Source organism: Tauraco erythrolophus, chromosome 18 (assembly GCF_009769465.1).
Source record: "Tauraco erythrolophus isolate bTauEry1 chromosome 18, bTauEry1.pri, whole genome shotgun sequence".
Classification (NCBI taxonomy): Eukaryota; Metazoa; Chordata; class Aves; order Musophagiformes; family Musophagidae; genus Tauraco; species Tauraco erythrolophus.
Window position 1 is genome coordinate 13,400,431 of NC_141482.1, and position 18,997 is coordinate 13,419,427.

The window sequence follows — 18,997 nt, forward strand, 5'->3', positions numbered from 1 at the left end:
AACTCAGAAATACTTGTTTAAAAACAAAATAAACCCCGTAATCCACTAAGACTCTAAATTGGTGGGTAGGAACAATCTCTTCATTATTCGTGTCTACAGAGCTTAATACAATGAGGTCTCAGTTCTTTGCTAACATCTCTAGGTGTTAACACAATGCTATTAAATCTACTCAATAGCAAAAGACGCAGTCAGTGGATTTATGTGTCTCATTCCTTTGGAAACGTGTGAATCTAACAGAATAGTTTAATGGCCAGATTTTTCAGCTGCAATGTCTGATTTTGCACGTACATCAGATAGTATGCATCTATTTATGCAAATCGGTGTTGGATTTATATGCACAAAATATACATGCCCGAGAACTCCTATTTGTGGAGTTGAGATGCGTTCAGAAAGGAAAATGATCCTATTCGGATGCCAGGGTCACGCGGGAGGAAAAGAGAAGGAGCCACACTCCGCACTCCCAAGGGCTGCTTTCCAGTCCCAGTGTTCTGCGAAAACCAAACCGACTGAAGTTTCGCTTTCTGGCCCTGTTTTGATCTGCTGTTATTTTTACACCAGAAACCCTCCAGTTTAGTGGAGTTAGCTTCATTTTCTCCTGATGTGAACACGGACTAGGCCTGACACGCGGATTTTCTTCGAAGAAAGGAAGCGCCAGGCTCAGGCTGGCTCCTGTTCATGGCCGAGGAGCCAACCCAGCACTGCCCGTTTTTCTACCTGACCCTGAAACTGCCGTTCACCCAAATTATTCTCTTCCCAGGAAGGCGCCCGCTGTGCCATCCCCTCTTCCTGCCCAAGGTCTCATCAAGAACAAGAGAGCGCTGACCCGGGTGCTCCCTGACCCGCACCCCATCCCTGCCTGCCCAGAGCCCCCCAGACACAAACTCCACAGCTCTGGAACCCCTGGTGCCAGCTGGCGGGGTGGCACTGGTACCCTTTCCCGCCCAAACACGGCGATCGTCAGCAAAAGCCTTTGCGGGCGAAGGAGCGGGTCCCTGGCACAGCGGGGCTGTGATTTCCTCACTTTTCTCTCTCTCCAGGTATGTTACTTTTTCCTCTCTGGATATATTAGGGTTTTTTTTCATCCCAGACTCATTTATTTTTCCTCCTCTCCGATATGCTACCTTTTCCTTACAGCCCGGGCTCAGCTTTCCTCACTGGATACGCTGATATCCCCCTGGATACGCTGATATCCCCCGGATATATGTCTTTCCAGTGGACATGCTACTTTTCCCTGACTGGACGGGCTTGTTTTTTCACCTGGATATGTTAGTTTTTTCCCCACTGGGTACATTTTTCTGCTGGATATTAGTTTTCCTCTGGATATGCTACTTTTTCCTCCGTGGACAAGCCTGTCCCCTGGATATACTGTTTTTTTCCCTGAATACGTGAGTTTTTTTGTCTTTGGACACGTCAAAGTTAGTTCTCTGGACGGGCGAGCCCCGGCTCCCGGGGTTCCCCTGCGCGGCCGCGCAACCCCCGCACCGCTCCGCCAGGCGACACCGCCAAACACCCCCCGCCCCGCTCCACCCCCGCCTCCCCGCGGCGGGGCGGTGCCTGTCCCTTTAAGGCGGCGCGTGCCCGCGCGCGGCGGGGCGGGGCCTGGCGGCGGCGCGCGGCGGGCGCTTCACCTGCAGCCCGGAGCGGGCGCCGAGCGGCGGGAGCGGGGCGGCAGCGACCCCCGGCCCCGGCACTGCGCAGCGCGGCGCGGGGCGGCCGCCGCACCGCCACGGCCCCCGCCACGGCCCGGCGGGCGGGCGCCGCCGGGGCCATGAGGACCGGCTGGCGGGTGCTGCTGGTGCTGCTCCTTCCCGTCTGGGGCTCGGCGGCGGTAAGTGGGGCGCCCCGGCGGAGCGGGCGGGTGGGCGGGCGGGCAGCACCCCCCGGGCTCGGCGCCTGGCGGAGGGTCCGCCGCTGCTCCGCGCCCGCGGGCACGGCAGCCGCGGCAACTTCGGGGTCGGGGCGCGGGGCCGGTCCGCGCGGCTGGGCTGGCTGAGCGCGCGGGAGCGGAGCGGCGCCCCCGCGGCTCCCTGCCGCTTTCACCGTTTCCCCCTCGTTTTTATCATCGTTACGGGTTTTAATTAATATTTTTTAGCGCGGTTATTCGCTTTGAGTCTGGTGCCTCAGCGGTGCCGGAAAAACTTGCCCTCCGTGATGCGCGTCGCCGGAGAAACTTCGGGGGTAGCGGCGCGTCCCGGCGGCGGTGCCGCTGCGCCCGCGGAGCCCTGCGCGCCCCGGCCGAGCCTCCGCGCCTCAGCGCAGCGCTGCCCGCTCCGTGCGAGGCGTCTCTCCTTTGCCAGCGCCGTGGCGGTGCCTTTTTTTTTTTACAAAAACTTTTATTATTATTATTATTTTATTATTATTATTATTATTTTTTACAAAACTTTTATTTTTACACACTGAGTGGGCCCGAGCCGTGTTGGGGGCTAATGGTCTGAAAAGTTTGGGTTTTTTAGTTCCCCCCCCTTAAATTAAGGGATATCTGCGGAACATCAACAAATGCCGAACGCGTGGCTGCAGTGTTACAGTGCGAGCGGGGTGGCTGCTGTATTTCGTGTTGGACTGGCTGCAGAAACAAGAGCCGTTTTATTTTTCTGCCTGAATCCCCCAGTGCCAAGTTGAATCTGTGAAGATGTCCCGAGCCCTCGGGAGGCTGTGCTGGGTGTGCAGAAGTAGCCCCGATGCGCTTTCATGGAGCGAGCGCTGTTATAATAATTGGGTGATTGCAGATTCAAAGCCTATTATCTCCAGTCAGACCCTTTGAAACGTTTCCTAATGGCAACATCTTGCCAGCGACGGTCAGAGTCCACAGAGCCGCCGCTTCCTTGCGCTTCCCATGCAGTAGCTGGCATCGGTCTCCCGAGTGTGATTTTTAGCAGAGTACGCTGGCTTGCTTTCTGCTTACTAAGCTCATCTGGAGGGATCTTTTGCTCCTCTTCCCTTCTGTCTCTCTCCGTAATGCAGCATTGTCTGTGTCCGGGAGTGTGTCGGGAAGCCCGGGGGAGCTGTGCTCCTCTCCCCGGGGAGGCAGGTGCACGCCTGGAGTTGCACTTTCTCGGGGAAGTGTCTCTCCCAGTCCGCTGGCTTCAGCCTGCGCTGCTGGGACTGGAGGCGTCGGAGGCAGAGCCTGCATCGCTAAGCGATGCTCTGGCTAGCCCTGCCGACAGTCCGGGAGCGTTAGAAATCCCTTGCCACCAGTACTTGTTTGTGCATAAATCACCTGGCACTTGTTAGGCATAAATCACTGGCTTATGTGCTTTCGGTGTTGGTTGGAGCTGGGGTCTGAGACCCTCCTGGCTGGGGAACGTGTGCCTCATCCCAAGGAGCTTGGGCTACGGTGACTGGACTAAACCGCTGTCCCTGGGGCAGGGGCTCGTTCCCTGCTGTGCAGACTAAAGTTGCAGCAGAGCAGCTGGGTGTTTAGCCGCTGAATCCTGGCAGGTTGTGTGTGGGGCTGTGCTATTCAGTGGCATAGTTACTTTTTTGGTTGGGCATCCCCTCCATCCCCTCCATCCCCTCCATCCCCTCCATCCCCTCCATCCCCTCCATCCCCTCCATCCCCTCCATCCCCTCCATCCCCTCCATCCCCTCCATCCCCTCCATCCCCTCCATCCCCTCCATCCCCTCCATCCCCTCCATCCCCTCCATCCCCTCCATCCCCTCCATCCCCTCCATCCCCTCCATCCCCTCCATCCCCTCCATCCCCTCCATCCCCTCCATCCCCTCATCAAGGGGGCTTTAGTTGGTCACGAGCCCCTGAGGCTGCTGCGAGCTGGGCTGTTTCTCCTCCTTCAGTCCTTGGGCTTGCCCAGTTTCTCAATAGCAAAACTCAGTGATTTGGATGTTGCAACATCAGGCCTTTGCGTGGCTCCAGTGTGAGCACAGCTCGCCGTGATGAATTGCTGCTCTTTGTTTCCTCTCCTCTTCTGACAGTGCCCAGTATCCCAGCTTTCCTACGAACAATACTCTCTGTTGTAGTCAGGCAACTATTTTCTGGCCCATTTTATTTTTCCAGCTACAGTATGGATCCACTCCAACAGATAGGCACTTTAGCACAAGCAGTTTGTACTTGCACACTGCTTTGCTGTTTGGGTCTGCCCGTGCCTAAACGCCGAGTCATAGGGTGCAAAACGTTTTCCCAAATGACAAAAGTCATGGCGTGCGTTCTCCTTGTTTTGTTTTTGCAGGCACACAATGGGGATCTTACAGTTAGACCCACATGCAAGCCTGGCTTTTTGGAAGAAGAGTACGCAGCATTCGTCTCCCAAAACATCATGGAAGGGCAGAAGTTACTCAAAGGTAAATGGAATAAAAAGCTTAATAGGTTCTGTAATAACTGTATTTTTGGGAGGTGAAAGGAGGCTTAAAGATGCTGGTTTTGATGGTGAAATTGTCTGCAGAATTATATTTGTAGGAGGATGAAACACTAAGTGGTTTACCTGAACACGCTTTTGAATACAGATGAATCATTCACAGTCCGTGTGCTGTCTGCTTCAGGTGGATTGTTTGCCTGTAGTATGCGAGGTCATCACTTCACTTTTAAGTCTTCCACTCCCACCCCGTCTGAAGGAACTCTACGTTTGATATTTTAGAAAGTATTTTTATGTATGAAATTCAAAGATCCTTAAATTATCTCTGCTTTGAAATGCATGATAAAGCAGACGTTGTTGTTGGAAATGTGGTAAACAAGCCTACAGACATTCTGTTCACAAATGTGGCATTCATTTTCATTACTGCCCCACTGACAACATGAAAACACAGGCAAAAAGAAACTACCAATTAGCTTTATAGTAATTGCAGGATTATAACCACTTTTGTGATTGTAAACTCTTAAGATGTCTTCGTAATCCAAATAACAATAGATTATCCTGTGTATTGATCTGTCTCTCTTTCAAGTTAAAAATAATTAAACTTTGTCTTTGCATTATGCAGGAAATCATTGTTTTACTCCAACAGAATTTTTGAAGATCAAAATCCCCCCCAGCACCCCCTTTGAGTTAAATCACTAACCATTGGCGGACGTTACAGCAGCTCTAAAAACATAGCGTATTGTGAAAGTTGGGGAGCACATCAGGACTTGATGCTCTACTCAAGGGCTTATAAACCCTTCACTACTTTCTCCTGAGTATGTTTACTCACATCCCTGTGTCTCTGCCAGAAAGCTGGGATTTCTGTCTTCCTCCAGAGCAAACACCTGCTCTGTTACTTTGATTTTTCTCGGAAGAAAGGGAGAGTTGTCAGTATTTCTGGCTTCAGCAGAATCCAGGACTGGACATTTTTTCTCGACAGGAGTTGGCAGTCAGTTTTGTTTCTGAGCCCAGTTGTCTTAGTTTTGCTGTTCAGGAATTCTTTTGACTGGCCTGGCATCAATTAGTAGACGTGAGTTTATTTTCAGTTTGAAAGATAACCAAACAGGGATTTGATGTAAACAAACCCAAGAATATAGCGACACAGGAAGAGACCAAGTACCAATTGTTTACATATTTAGTAGCCATTTTTCCCAAACCTAGGCTAAAGCTTTACAGGTCAGCCTGTAAACTGAGTAGATTTCACACTTTTTAGCTTAGGAAATTATTCGATAAACAATGTCCTCCAAAAACTAGAAAATCATGTCATTAATATACTTGCTCAGAGGAGTATTTTTTGCAGTTTAGTGCTTCATAAATTGTGCTGCCTGTTTATATAGGTGGACAACAGGGATGGAGCAGAAGGTCTGTTTAGAGACATTAGCTGGCAATGACTTTGAAGACAGCGTAGTGGCTGTCGTTTCATTTCGATTGCAACTGATAATTTTTAAATATGAAATTATATTTAGGATGGCTGCCAAGTTGATTTAAATGAAAATATATTTCTATTTAGTTTTATACTTTAGGGGCCAGTTGTAGTTTTACATTAGTCATGGCGAACCTGCCCCTGAGTTAGGGCTGAACTGGCCCTCAGGTTATTGTGTATGCAAGCACCACTTGTAAGATTCACGTCCGGATAACATTGTCACGAGTTAATGTGATTTGTAAGCATTTTGTTAACTGAAGGAGAAAGAGGGGGAGGAAAAAAGTGCAAATACTGTGTTTGCTAGTAAGTGAACTATCGTCTTTACACCTTTCAATCTATAGTCAAATACATGCTGCTGTTTATCATAGGAAACATATATTTAATTAACTTGTACAATAATGGGGAAAAAAAATCTGCTGCATAACATTCTTTTTCATGCTTGTGTTGTTCTTTATATATACTCTAGCATGTAAAATTGGTAGTTTTCCAGTTTAGGTTTAATTTTACTTCTTAACACTTGATATGTCTGAAGCATAAAATGTTTATCTCTTTCTTCCATCTGGGTGAAGTATTGTACAATAGTTCAGACCAAAAATGGGTTCAGACTGCTTACATTATCATGTTTGATAGATTGACATATGTACGGTTTCACACCATCTTACCACGCAAAGCTTTGCTGCCAGCTACCACCATCTTATTCATCAGCATTCAGTAATTCATCTTCAGGCCAAATGGGACTGCTTGCCTGAAAAAAAAGTAGGTAGGAATTCACCTGTCAGTGCTTTCATGGAATTCGAGGCAGGGGGAAAGCATATGTGTGTTTCAGATAGTTCTCAGGGGATTCCAGTGAGCAAACATAAAGTCTTTATGTTGCTTGATCCTCGCTTTGTCCTTAGGAAGGAGAGGTGAAGAGTCCTGGGACAGTTTATATTGCCTAACGTGTTGTTCATCAGAAATCAGGTAGTACGTAGACCTCAGCGTAGTGGTGAACTTCAGCCAGTGTTGGGAAGTTGAGATGCTACATGGTTCGGGAATGAGCTACGTGGCAATAAACCCAGCGTTTCCCTCTTAAGCTGTGTAATACCCAGCTCTCAAATGTAGGCAGCGTTGTGAATGTGTCAAAATGAAAGTGTTTATAGTATTCTAGTTTTGAATCAAGTTAAACTGATAATGACTGCTTATAATTGACTTATTCCAATGGAAATAGCTTAGCCTTAATTTGACAACAAGAGCTTTTACAGAGTCATTGTTTTATTATAAGTATGCCATAAGCCATTAAGTACTACTTTGTGGTTCGTCTTATTTGCCTGAGTCAGCTTTCTAGCATCCTCAAAACATACAGATTCTAGCAGGAGCGATTTGTTACACAGTAATTAACTTGTTTATGATAAATGGATGGGAGAAATGTCACGGCATTTTGGTTTATGTATAAATGAAAAGCATTTGCATTCTAAAAATTTCATGTTAATTAGACTTAAAATAGTTTTCCCCAGTAGTGCCACAAATACCACATATTACACATGACTGCCAACATTGTAGCCCGATGATGGGGTATTAACTGAGTTGATTTGTGGAGCCAGCACCTTCCTGAGAAATGCCGGCCTTGCATCTCTTAATAAAAGTTAGTGGGGTGTAATCTGTTATAGTTTTTGATCTTTGTTTTTGTTTGCAGGATAATAAACTTAGTCTTGATCACTGATGCATGATAATGTTTAAAATAGAATTGTTAACTATTTTCTTCTTTAGCCTAAGAAAAAAACCTCAGAGCTGCAGTATGGCAGAGGACGGTTACGGCATGGATATCTTTTTCTCTTTGTTAATTATTAATGTTAACTTAAAGTGGTGAGAACATTGGTCCTGAGGGGTGGGGAGCAATGACATGCAGAACTGCACTGAAGGCAGTTCAGGACTGACTCAGGGGATCTGATCCCTGAGTATTAACTCAGGTGTATGGGAGTGATGATTAGTGGCCTCTTGGGGAAGGAGAGAAATAAAGAGTAGGAGCTAAAGTGGTATGCAATATGATCTAAGGGGGTTTGATATTTTTGATATTGGGTTTATGACATTTTCTATTTTTATAAGATTTTTGAAGCCTGTAATTAAAAAAAAAGACATTTTTCTAAATTAGAAATTCAACTTTTATTGGCATGCTGTGAGACTGTGGCAACTGGTAGTGGGTGGAATGACGTCATGGTGTTAAATGCATTATTTTTCCAGCCTAGTACCGTCACGTTTATAGCAGGTCACCTCTCAGATATACAGCTAAACAGCATAACTCAACTGCTTACGTTGTCTCCTGATTGTAGGAAAAGCTGAGACGTACAACCCCTTTTTTGTTTTTCTGTGTGTTTCTTCATCTGCAGTGATTCATGTTTCTCTTACCCATCCTAAATAGTGCCTATACTGATGCAGCAGAATAACTTCACTTGTGTAGGCAGTTACGTTTAGGTAAAAGCACATGGAAGCACGGTTTATTTTCATATAGGAAGATGATTAAACTGTGCCAGCATGTTCTACTTCAAGCAAGCGTATGAAACCAAAGGTAGCCAAGGCTCATGCAAATGTATAAAAATGTAAGTGCTTCCATACTAGGATTTTTACTGGTGTAACTTTTGGTTAAAAACAAATAAGTAAAATACATAAAAACTTTATTGAAATACCTGTGGTGTTTTTTTTCTTCAGAATTCAGTATGGAGACCATCTCTTCTAATTTGTTTAGAGGTAGTATGTTCTCCTTCATGGCCAAAGCCTTTTGTTCTTCCCACTGAAGTTTCAAAACCTTCTTCCTATTCAGCCTTTGTCACTTCCAGTAGTAAAATTTAGGAAGGCTGCAAATACTTTCTAAAAAATATAGAACAGATAGACCAAAAACCCTCAACATGCCAAATCTTCATGGGCTATTGTAGAAGCAAACATTAAATTAAAAAAAAAAAAGTGAGGGGAGAACCTGAGCAAGCCTTTGCAAACTATGGTTGAGTTTGTGTAATAGTAACTGTAGGGTTGTATATTGTAGCTCCTTTTGGAGGTAAACGTACTGTACTCTTGTGGTTAAGATAATATAGGAAATGGAATGTACAGTGTGTTTGTGAAACATGCTAACAGCTCTACTTGAAAAATGATCTTACAGCCCCAAAGTACTACTGCTTACGTGAAATTTGGCCCCTGTGAAAGCATGAGGCAAATCTTTCAGGAGGAATGCTGGTAGAATTGCTGAGTGCCCAGAGGGAAGGAGCATACCCCTGGGTTACAAACAGTAACCTGGCACGTGAGTGCGTGTCTGCAGCGTCGTGTGGCCCCGGTACGTAGATTGCCTAATGAGGATGTTCTGCCTGTCTATACGTCTGGCTTCCCACTTTTCCTGGGTCTAGAATCAAAAAAAATACTTAAGTACCTGGCTGCTCTTAATTTTGGTAGGAGCTTAGTTCCGAAGGCTTCTGCAGGGCACAGTCTGCCTTTGGAGCGCGGTGGGGAGGATGCTCCATGCTGCCTGTGCACCCAGTCGTGCCTCCATCTCCCGAGTGCCCTTCGGTGCATCGTACAGGTATTTTTCGGAGCTGAAGACCATAAGGGATGTTGGGACTCGTTCTGGGGTTTGGTGGGGTTTTTGAGCACCCCTTGAGGGTTGCTTGGTCCTTGCAGCAGTACAGAAGCTCTGCCGCAGCCTGCTGAAATATCCAGTGCCTCCTCTGAGCTGCTCCGAGTTTAAAAGACAGACTTTTCCATTCATGCTTTCATTATTTTCTGGTCTGTGATTCTGCATGAAAAGCAGTTACTGAAGTTATCGTACACATAATTAGCTTCACAGTTCCCTAATAAAATCTGAAAGTAGGCGAAAGTCCACCGGGAACCCAGAACTCTTTCCCTAACCTTTCTTCATTCCTTTCTTGGAGGAAAAAGAGGCAGACAGACATCAGCTTTCTATGCTAAAGCTTGTACGTGCTCCAGTGAAGCTGCCTCTTAGAAAACACTTCTCCCATTCCACAGGACAACTTCTTTTAAAAGCAATTCCTCTTGATGAACATTTCACAAATCAAAACCATAATTTCAATCATGAGTTCCAGGGGAGACCCCAGAAAGAGCTGCTGCAGATTGGGGAACTGCTGATACATATTTATTTTTAATGTTATTCTTCAGATCTAACTTCTGACACAAAAATGATGTTTAAGATGACATTTTTATCTAAATAAAATTGCAGTTAATGAGACCGGAGTAGTCAATAACACTCTGTAGAGTTAATCCCCTTACACTGTTTAATAACTGTATATATTGCTTTCTAGATCAGAGCTTTGAACAAAATTCCTCAAACTGAAGTAAAATTACTTTTTTCTGCATTCTGGGAGCTAACTGATATTTATCTGAATAAATCTTCTTCAACAACAAACTCAGAGCTTCTCTTTTTTTTTTTTTCCCCCTCTTTTCAGGGATTTTTCTGAAGAATTGTGCTACTAATTAGGCACTCTAAAAAAATATTAAGAAAGAAAATGAAACTGCAATTTCTGTTGAGTAATTTATTTGTTTCTTTATTTATGCTTAGGCTTTTAGGAAATAAGCCATGTCTGGAACAGTATCAATTTGTTATTTATGGTGAAATACCTGTTGTTTTGAACTCCAAGCCAACAATGTTAGGTCTTTTAAGGTTAGAAAATGTTAATTTTGAAGTCACTTCTGTGTTCAGAACCTGACTGTTGCTGACAGAGCTCGTGAGCTCTGATCTCATGGAGCAGATGCTGAAAGCCTTCTGGAAATTCTGTTTTGCATGTGGTAAATGAAAATTATTTATTCTAGCAGTGAAATATTTTCTTGCTTAATTTTCATTGACCTAATGCTGGTTCTCATTGCCGAATTTCATTGATATTTATGTGCAAGCCTCCTTCTGCCTTAATTTCTACCCTGGAAATGAGTGTAATGTTTTTTCTAGAGGTAGCTTATTTCATTGCAAACTAAAGCTGGTGAAGTACTTAGTTGGGCAGTAGCATGAGCCATGTGCATAGCTCATAGAATATTTTAGTAATATAGATAATACTGAAAAGTCTTATTTGAAGGGCAAAAAGAGATTAAAACTACAGAGGCTAGGACTTCATTGGAAATCTGCTTCTTAATATTTTTTCGTATAATAGAATGAATTTTAGTAACATAGGGAAAGAAGGGAGGTTCTGTTCTACTTGAGGTTACTGGTATATTCAGAGTTAGTGTCATTCCTGTATAAACCCTGTTTATTTTATTTTTAGGCAAATGGAAATATAAGAACTAAGACTAGAAACGATGTTTGAAAACTAAAGACCAAATATCTGCCCTGGGAACTCCAGTTTTGAATGGTTTGACAAGGGTTTTGAGATGAACCTGTGCCAGCAGCTGGAGACTGATTTCTCCAGGACCCTGATCTTGAGCACTGCTGTAGGAATTTCTGCGGACTTAATGGACTCGATCTGTATCCATTTTTTGTGTGTGTAAGCCAGAGGTTTTGAAGAGCGTTTTTGCTTCACATCCAATTTTCCTTTTGGTGCTTAAATGACAAATACCCCCGTCCCCTCCCGTGTTGATTTTTCAGGTAAAGCCCAGCAGTGTCCTTTGCCAGTCTTGCCATCAGAGGGCTTTCTTGCTGCTCAGTATACTGTGATGTATTGGTTTTGATACTTTGTTTAAATATCTCTTTATTAGTATTTCTGAAAGGAGAGGCTGAGAGAGCTGGGATTGTTTAGCCTGGAGAAGTCTCCGGGGAGGAGACTTTATGATCGTGGATAAATACCTCCCGGGAGGGTGTAGAGGCGATGGAGCCAGGCTCTTCTCAAGGGTGCATGGAGAAAGGGCAAGAGGAAATGGGCACAAATGGAAATGCAGGAAATTACACTTAAATATGGCAAGAAACTTTTGGTGTGAGTGTCATCAGACACTGCAAGAGGTTGCTCGGGGAGGTTGTGGGGTCTCTGTTCTTGGAGATGCTCAGAACCCAACCGGACACGGTCCTGGAGCCTGCTCTGGCTGACCCTGTGCTGAGCAGGGGCTTGGACGAGCCGCTCTGCAGAGGTGCCTTGTGATCCTGTGAAACGCTTTGCAAGTGAATATATGAAAAGGCAGAGTGATGAACTGAGCTTTTCTGCAAATACAGATCAAATAGCTTTAAATAAAAACATTGCAAAAATGATCCTTGCAGGGAAATTGTGTTCCTGTAACTTCTTGGAAGCATAACCTCTAAAGAGAGAATAATTGAAACACCAGGGACCAGCATTCTGCTGTTTGCTTCCATTAATGTCCAAACTTAACTTAGGCATAGTTTGTCTCCTGGCGAAAGGAAATGTTACACTTAAATTCAAAAAGCTCTTGGTTTCCTCTTTATTTTTAGTAGAATAAAAGGAGAACATATGGAGTTTCTGTTTTCCCAAAATATTTGTCATTAGTACTGGCTGCTTCGCTTCTTTCAACAGAATCTTTCCCAAGTGATTTTTCTGCAATACAAAAAATAGTTGGGTTGAACAAGATTTCTTTTTGCCACAGGCTTTGATTTTTCTTGCTTATATTCATTGTCCCGAATTTATTTATTAATTTTGAATTGTGGTTGCACAGAGGGAGAGAGAAGTGGCAAATGTTCTGGCATATGGACTGCACTGTCATTGGGAACGGCGACTTTCAGCTGCTCTTGCTGCCCCGTGACCCTGGGCTCCAGCATCCCTCTTCGCCAGGCTGTTTGGATTCCTGCTTTCTGCTCCCTTCCGATACCAAATTTTAATTATTTTTTCCTTTGCCCTCGCTGCTTTCCTGCCACTGTTCCTCGCCACTTGCCAGCGTTTTGTGGTAGAGTGGCAGTAATTCAGCACTCTGCTAGTTGTGCTGTGCAGTAGCTGCTGCTCGGGGGGGTCACATAAGCTGCAGCCTATTAACATTAGCATGGTAATAGCAGCAGCTATGTGGAACGCACAGTGGGAATGTTGGAAGCTCCTCCAAGGACCCTGAAGATATGTATGGGCCACCCATGAAGGAGGGAAAAAAGTAAAATAAATGCCCTTTCTGCTTTGAAATGAGCCAATCTGTGTGTTTCGTGGATACCCAGAAGCACTGCAATCATTAAGGCTATTACTATGCCTATTATAAATCACAATTTTGTAGCAGTTCATAGATTAGTCACAAAAATTACTTTTACTCTAAAATTTTGTTATACTGCGTTTGTCTAGTAGCAATTCCAATCCTTATTAAACAAAATGGTCTTTAAAATAATTATGAATATAGCAATTATGCAAAGATAAATAGTCAAGATTACAAAAATTGTTCCATATAAAACTATGTATCAGCTTGCTCTGTGGGTTTGTGTCTAGAGAGTCATAGAAGGTGGGTCAGTGAAACAAACATTTGTTACGTCACTATGTAGCAGGAAAAGCATATTGGGATTATTGGTATATGAAGTAAAAACATGAAGAAATGAGCTTGTGAAGATGTTAGAAAATAAAGAAATGATTGCAGTTGAGAGAGAGCAAATCAGGACTAGTTTAAAGCATAAAATTTAGTAACCTGTTTGTTCCTGATATAGTCAGTGGTGATGAATGGATAACTCTATGAATCAACCCTGGGTGTTTGTCTGCCCTGTAGTTGCTTCTGGCCGTACAATTTATTTTTCCAGAAGTTTCACTGAGAGCTGTTTGTGATATTACCTGGACCTGCTGGCGCTTGTTGCGATCTGTTCGTTGGTGTTTCATGGGCTCATAGAAAAATAAGGCTGGAGGAACTCAAGGGGATGTCTAATGTACACTCCTTCCTCAAGGCATGAGCAGCTCCTTTGTAATAGGTTTGTCCCTGGTGTGGTCTTGAAGATCTGGACATAGGGACCGCAGCCAATATATTATATTGCTTCCCTTTCTTTCCTTTGTGCTTGAGATGAAGCTCTCTTGATGCAATTTAAACCTGTTGCTATTTGTCTTATTTGTCATAGACACAGAGAACAGTTGTTGCTTTTTTTTTTCCCCAACACGCTTGAAAATTTTTTTTTTTTTTTCAGCTTCTGTAGGCTGAACCACTCATTTGTTCCCTTTTGTGTGTCGTGCCTGGGCTCACTTCTCTGAGCCTTCATCTTTGCGACCAGCTTGATGCCCCAGGTTGATGTGACTCTGCCAGCCGAGTCTCTCAGTGCTGAACAGACAAGGAGGATTACTTTGCCTGTTTTGCAGGCAATACTCTAGTTGATTTATCTAATGTGATTATTGCTTTTTTTTCTTAACAGTATAACACTGTTGACTCATGTTCAGCTTGTGATCCAGTATAACCTCCCACATCCTTTTTTGAAGAACTGCTACCTACCCAGTCATTTTCTGTATGTGTAGTTGATTAATCCTGCTGAATTGGGTTACCTTGTTCCTCTTCTGTTAATTATATTTTCATTTTTTTATTGGCCTGATCTGACTTGTTAAGATTGTTTCGAATTCTAATCTTGACTTCCAGCAGAGTTGCAGTTGCATCCTGCTTTCGTATCGTTTGCAGCTGTAACAAACATATGCTGCATTCCTTTATCTGTTCTGCTAATAAACGCGTTGAACAAAACCAGTTCAGCACAGATTGTCACAGAGGCCATGTGATAGAGCCTTCTGCTTTGACCATGAACCATTGAAACTTATGCTATGGGTGAAGTTATTGAAATAACTGACATTAAAATGGTGGCTTGTAATCTGAGCCTTTTATGTCTTGACGACATATATCTGGGATCTGTAGGAACACAAATCCAAATATCTCCATTTGTCAGTACTTTTCCTGGCTTTTATGAGAGTTACAAACATTGGGATCTTTGAATTCTCACCATCTAGAACCATTATAGACTAAAAGCCTAGGATGGGCTCATTCAAGTTAAATAAAATGCTGTTGCTCTTGGAGGGGAAGGACTGCTTCAATTCTCTGTCCAATATTGGACACACTGAATTTGTAAATTTGTAAAGTGTTGCAGCTAAACTGCTGGCCAGCACCAGAGATCTGTTTCCAGACTACTGGACATGCTTTCCAGGCTGGTTTGCCCTAAATCTCTAGTACGATCTGCTCAGCAGGGGACTTTTTTTTTTTTTGAAGGACCTGTTACTAATCCCAACATGAGCAGAAAGAACAGGATTAAATTAAAGCTAAAGTAGTAAATGGAAGTGTTGTACCTATATGTGGAGTATGGACTCTTTGGTGTAGTCTGTTTTCACTGTACTGATGATTGGGGATTTTGACTTTGCTGTGTCCCATTTCCCATCCTGTGATCTGTGTCTGATCTTGTAATGTGTTGAGGGCAAGACGTTTGCTCTACACAAAACAGTTTGCTATTGCACTGCCTGTTTTTATCGTGTCTGTGTTATTCATAAAGCATATTAGAAGGCCCTGTCCACACTTAAATATTTTACTGTTTAGTATCTCTGTTTAGTTTTGCCTGTCATGCCTGTGTGTTTTTGGTAACTGAAGAAAGCCAGATGCATGCTGATCTCTGTGTTAGAGACATAGACTCCCTCTGCTGATAAGATCTGATTCTGGAGCATCTCACTTCAGGGGGGAAAAAGAGAGTAGAGCTAGTGGATTTCTAGATGGAAAATTACCTAGAGAGTATTTTCCCCCTAGTGAAAGTGCTTCCCTGGGGAATCAGAGAAAGTCATTGTTTCAGGTTCTGTGTGCCTTGCTACTAGTCTTGTAGGAGCCTGATTATTGCTAGCTGGTTGCTTAGCGCCCTTGAAAACAGAAGGTTTACACAATTACACATGAAAGGCAACTGTTTTGCTCATCACCAGAAGCTTTAAATATTTTTATTTTGTGCCTGAATTATTTGGGTGAATTATTCTTTCATTTATTATCTTTTCATGGGCTTCTGAATTTTTCAATTTCAATTGAATCCATGTCCTTTTGACCCTCTGTAAAGGGTAAAGAAATGTGCGTAAATGGCATTAAAAGAAAAAAAGAATTTTTCATGTTGTTTGAGTTTTTCCTTTCCTGTGGAGAGAAGGGATAGGTTGAGGTTGAAGAAAGATACGTGTACGGTTGCTTGGACAAAGGAGAAACTGTAGGTCCTGGTAAGATTTGGTGTGATGAAATCTTCTTCAGGGATGGCAGCTATCAAAAATGTTTGGATTGCACCCAAAGATTTTCCTATACTGTGTTCAAACTCCAAGAAGAGACCCTCATCAGGAGAAGTTTAATGATCTCTAGATCCCTAAACTCTCTAGATGCTTGTTCAAATAGCTGAATAGTAAATTGATTATCTCTGTGCAAAGTTTAGCGACAGGGATTTTTTTTTTTGTTTGCTTGGAGTTTGAGATGTAAGAGGAATTGAAAGTTAAAAGGCTGGTTGCTATACATGATAACAAGCTACTCTAGTCGTGCAGGATGAGTTTGATACCTCCAGACTAGAAGAAACCCAAGTAGAAGAGTTGCGTGGGGCAGTGGGCAGTTAGAAATGTTGGGGTTTGTGTTAGACATAAGAGAGGTTTAATCCATCCTGATCACTGAATACCCATTGCATGAGTCTGTGGGAATTTCTGAGAGGTGAATTAACTGCAGTGTTTTGGCAAAGCTCAGTGCAGTCAATGCGTTTTACTGGAATGAATTTTCCTAGTATTTTCAATAAAACAAAGTTTTATTTTCCCTTCTACTGTGAATTGAGGCATAATGTTAGCTGTATCCTGTTAAATAGCAGCAGAACTGAGCAATATTGGCACAGCTGGTTTTACCTTTATAATAACATAGCAGGTTTCATTGCTTGGGAAGACGTGATGATGAAGCAAAGTTGTGTTAATGCAGCAGTAGTGTCCTTTGGCAATGCAAGTGTAAGAGTTTAACATCTGTGGAGTGGGGTTGCTTCTGGGGAAAAAAATAATAGAAAATTAAAATGGGGCACGTGGGAAGAAGAGATGGTGAGTGCCAGGAGGCTTCGGTACCCCACAGAAGTGCTGGGCCGTGGTTGATGTTGGGTCTGAACAACTCCAGAAGTGATGCGTGTTGTGGAGACCTGAAAAGAGGACAAAATTTCTGCCATGGTTTGTTAAAATCTAAGTGATTTTGTTCGACCTCTCATCTGCATTGGAGTCCCTTGTGAACAATCTCTGATTGCAGCACCTCCATGAAAAATTTGTAGGGAATCCACACACCAAGAAACCTACTGGTGTTAGGACAGCTGTCCTGAAAAAAGAGGAAGAAAAAAAAAAGAAAAGAAAATGAATAAATAAAAAAGTGCTCAAGATTATGTACCAAAATCAGTAACATGCTCAGAAAAAGTTAGTATGTGGTGAATGTCAATTAAGTACTTCCCCAGCTAATAAATAGCTTGGGAGGTATAAAATTTAATACGCCTAAAATTGCGGCCGCCTTTGAAGAACATTTTTAAGTCAGACTCGTTGGAAGCAGGAGACTTAACACTGACCTGTTCAGAGGTAAGTACTGAAAAAGATACGACGGAGTGAAACTGCATTTCTTGAATGTAGAACCATTTTGGCTAAGGCTTTGCTTTCGTTGGGTGGCTTTTGAAACAGTTTAAGTTCTTGTGTAACACATCAGCCGAAGTGCACGAGTAAACGAAGCGTCCCGATGGTTTATGAGCCGAACTGGGAGTGTTTCTGAAGGCTCAGCTGGGGGGGGGAGTGGGTCGCTAGCACAGAAGTAGTGTGAAGAGCAACTGCACATAGTTTTTCACATGGCCGTGCCTACAGGTTCTGCTCACCTTCAGTCTTAAAACACGAATCTGTTGCCTGTGTAAGGACCTCACTTTCCTTCTGTTCTTTCCCCATCATGGTCACCTGTGGTGGTTACTGCGGAAACAAATGAGGTATGTGCATGTTTCCGAGGCCGGTATTAGGCATGCTATGTCTTGGGCAAAGAGATGGTTTTTTTTTCATTTTTATTTTATTATGGAGCTTTCTTTGAGGTGAGCAATGGAATCTGCTCTGAGGTCAGAGATGTGATATTGCAGTTCCGAGTTTATTTGGAACTCAGAGCAAACCAAGCTCTGCCCCAGTCAGCTTGCCTCCTGATAAGCTGTACCTCTGTTTTTTTCCAGTCATGTGTTTTTTTCCTAGTCCCAATGGCAGTAATTTTTTGGCACTTAGGAGAAAAAAAAATGAAGTAATACATGGCATTTCTTTTGGCCCTAGTCATGACTCATAAATAGGGATAACATCTGTGCTGATAGTTTTTCATGATATATAACCAGATTGAATGAACAAAGTTTTCATTTATTGCTGTTCTCTTGCCATTGTTATATTTAGGGAGCTCCAGTGTAAAGAGTGAAAGTATATACTTACGTATATTACTCATGTGTAGAGCAGAATTTATATACATCTTGTGAATTTTCATTTAGCCACTGTATCTTTTTAAGCTAAAAATGGCTTATTGCCTCTCCCTGAGCTTTACAAAACTTTTTCAAGATCCTTTCCAAATCTTAGCCTGTGGAAAGCTCGTACTACTGCCAAGTCTACACCATTCTTTTAATTAAAAGACAAAAAAAAAGAGAAGCGAAACTTCCAGTGGATGTAAACCTGTATAATCCTGAAATGATGTAAATCAGTGCAACTCCCGAAGTCATTGGAACTGCTCTGACTTACATCTACTGGAAATCTGGCACATAGTATTCCTGCTGGTCTTTTCTTTTGCCCAATAGTTGCTCTACACGGAGTTGGCACTGCGGACAAAGCGCTCTCTTAGTAGCTGATAGAGGGTGGCACGGCTTCCAGCACTGCTGATTCAGCACAGCAGAGGCCATTTCCCTGATTTCTTTGTGAGCTAGATTAAATTACTCTGCAGGCTGGACTGGAGCCACAGGCCATAGTTTTACAGCCCTATAACGTGGTATCCTAGCCCACGGCATCCCAGAGGTCCGGCTGTGCGTGAAGCTCTTGTGCTCTGCTGCAATAGGATTTTTAGGTTTGTCTCGTTATAAGGCTGGTGGCAGCACTACTGAAAATATTTTGATTGTCTAGTTGAGATATAATAAAATGGGGTTCTGTTAGTTGAAGGAAGGGATGTCATGGGGAACTGGGTTAGTATGAAAACTCCACTGTGTTTGTTTGTCATGGCAACGTATCTTTAGATTTGCCGTACAGAATTACAGGATAATAAATAATGAATGTAAGTTTTTAATGAATATAACACAACAGTAGCACCAGTGAGGCGTCCTGCCTGAGTTTGGGGGGTTGTGGTGTTACAGCTGTTCAGGTGACTTACCAGAATTTTGGGAAATCCATTTCCTTTTGTGTCTCAGTAGATGGACGTTTCTCGTCTAGTCTGAGCAGGTTTGGAA

At 43.4% G+C, this 18,997-nt stretch overlaps 1 protein-coding gene across 2 annotated transcripts in view; it reads left to right on the top strand.

The window, feature by feature from the left end:
* Window positions 1-1,543: 1,543 nt before the first annotated feature.
* The window catches only part of CDH4 (cadherin 4), a 459,932-nt gene continuing 442,478 nt past the window's right edge, over window positions 1,544-18,997 (top strand). The window contains exons 1-3 of one of the 2 annotated variants that reach the window (XM_086622683.1): window positions 1,769-1,828; window positions 2,650-2,652; window positions 4,185-4,296. In XM_086622683.1, the coding sequence (XP_086478809.1) occupies window positions 1,769-1,828; window positions 2,650-2,652; window positions 4,185-4,296 (175 nt within the window). Of the gene's footprint in view, window positions 1,829-2,649; window positions 2,653-4,184; window positions 4,297-18,997 lie in introns of both variants that reach the window. The other variant, XM_086622684.1, reaches the window with a different exon arrangement.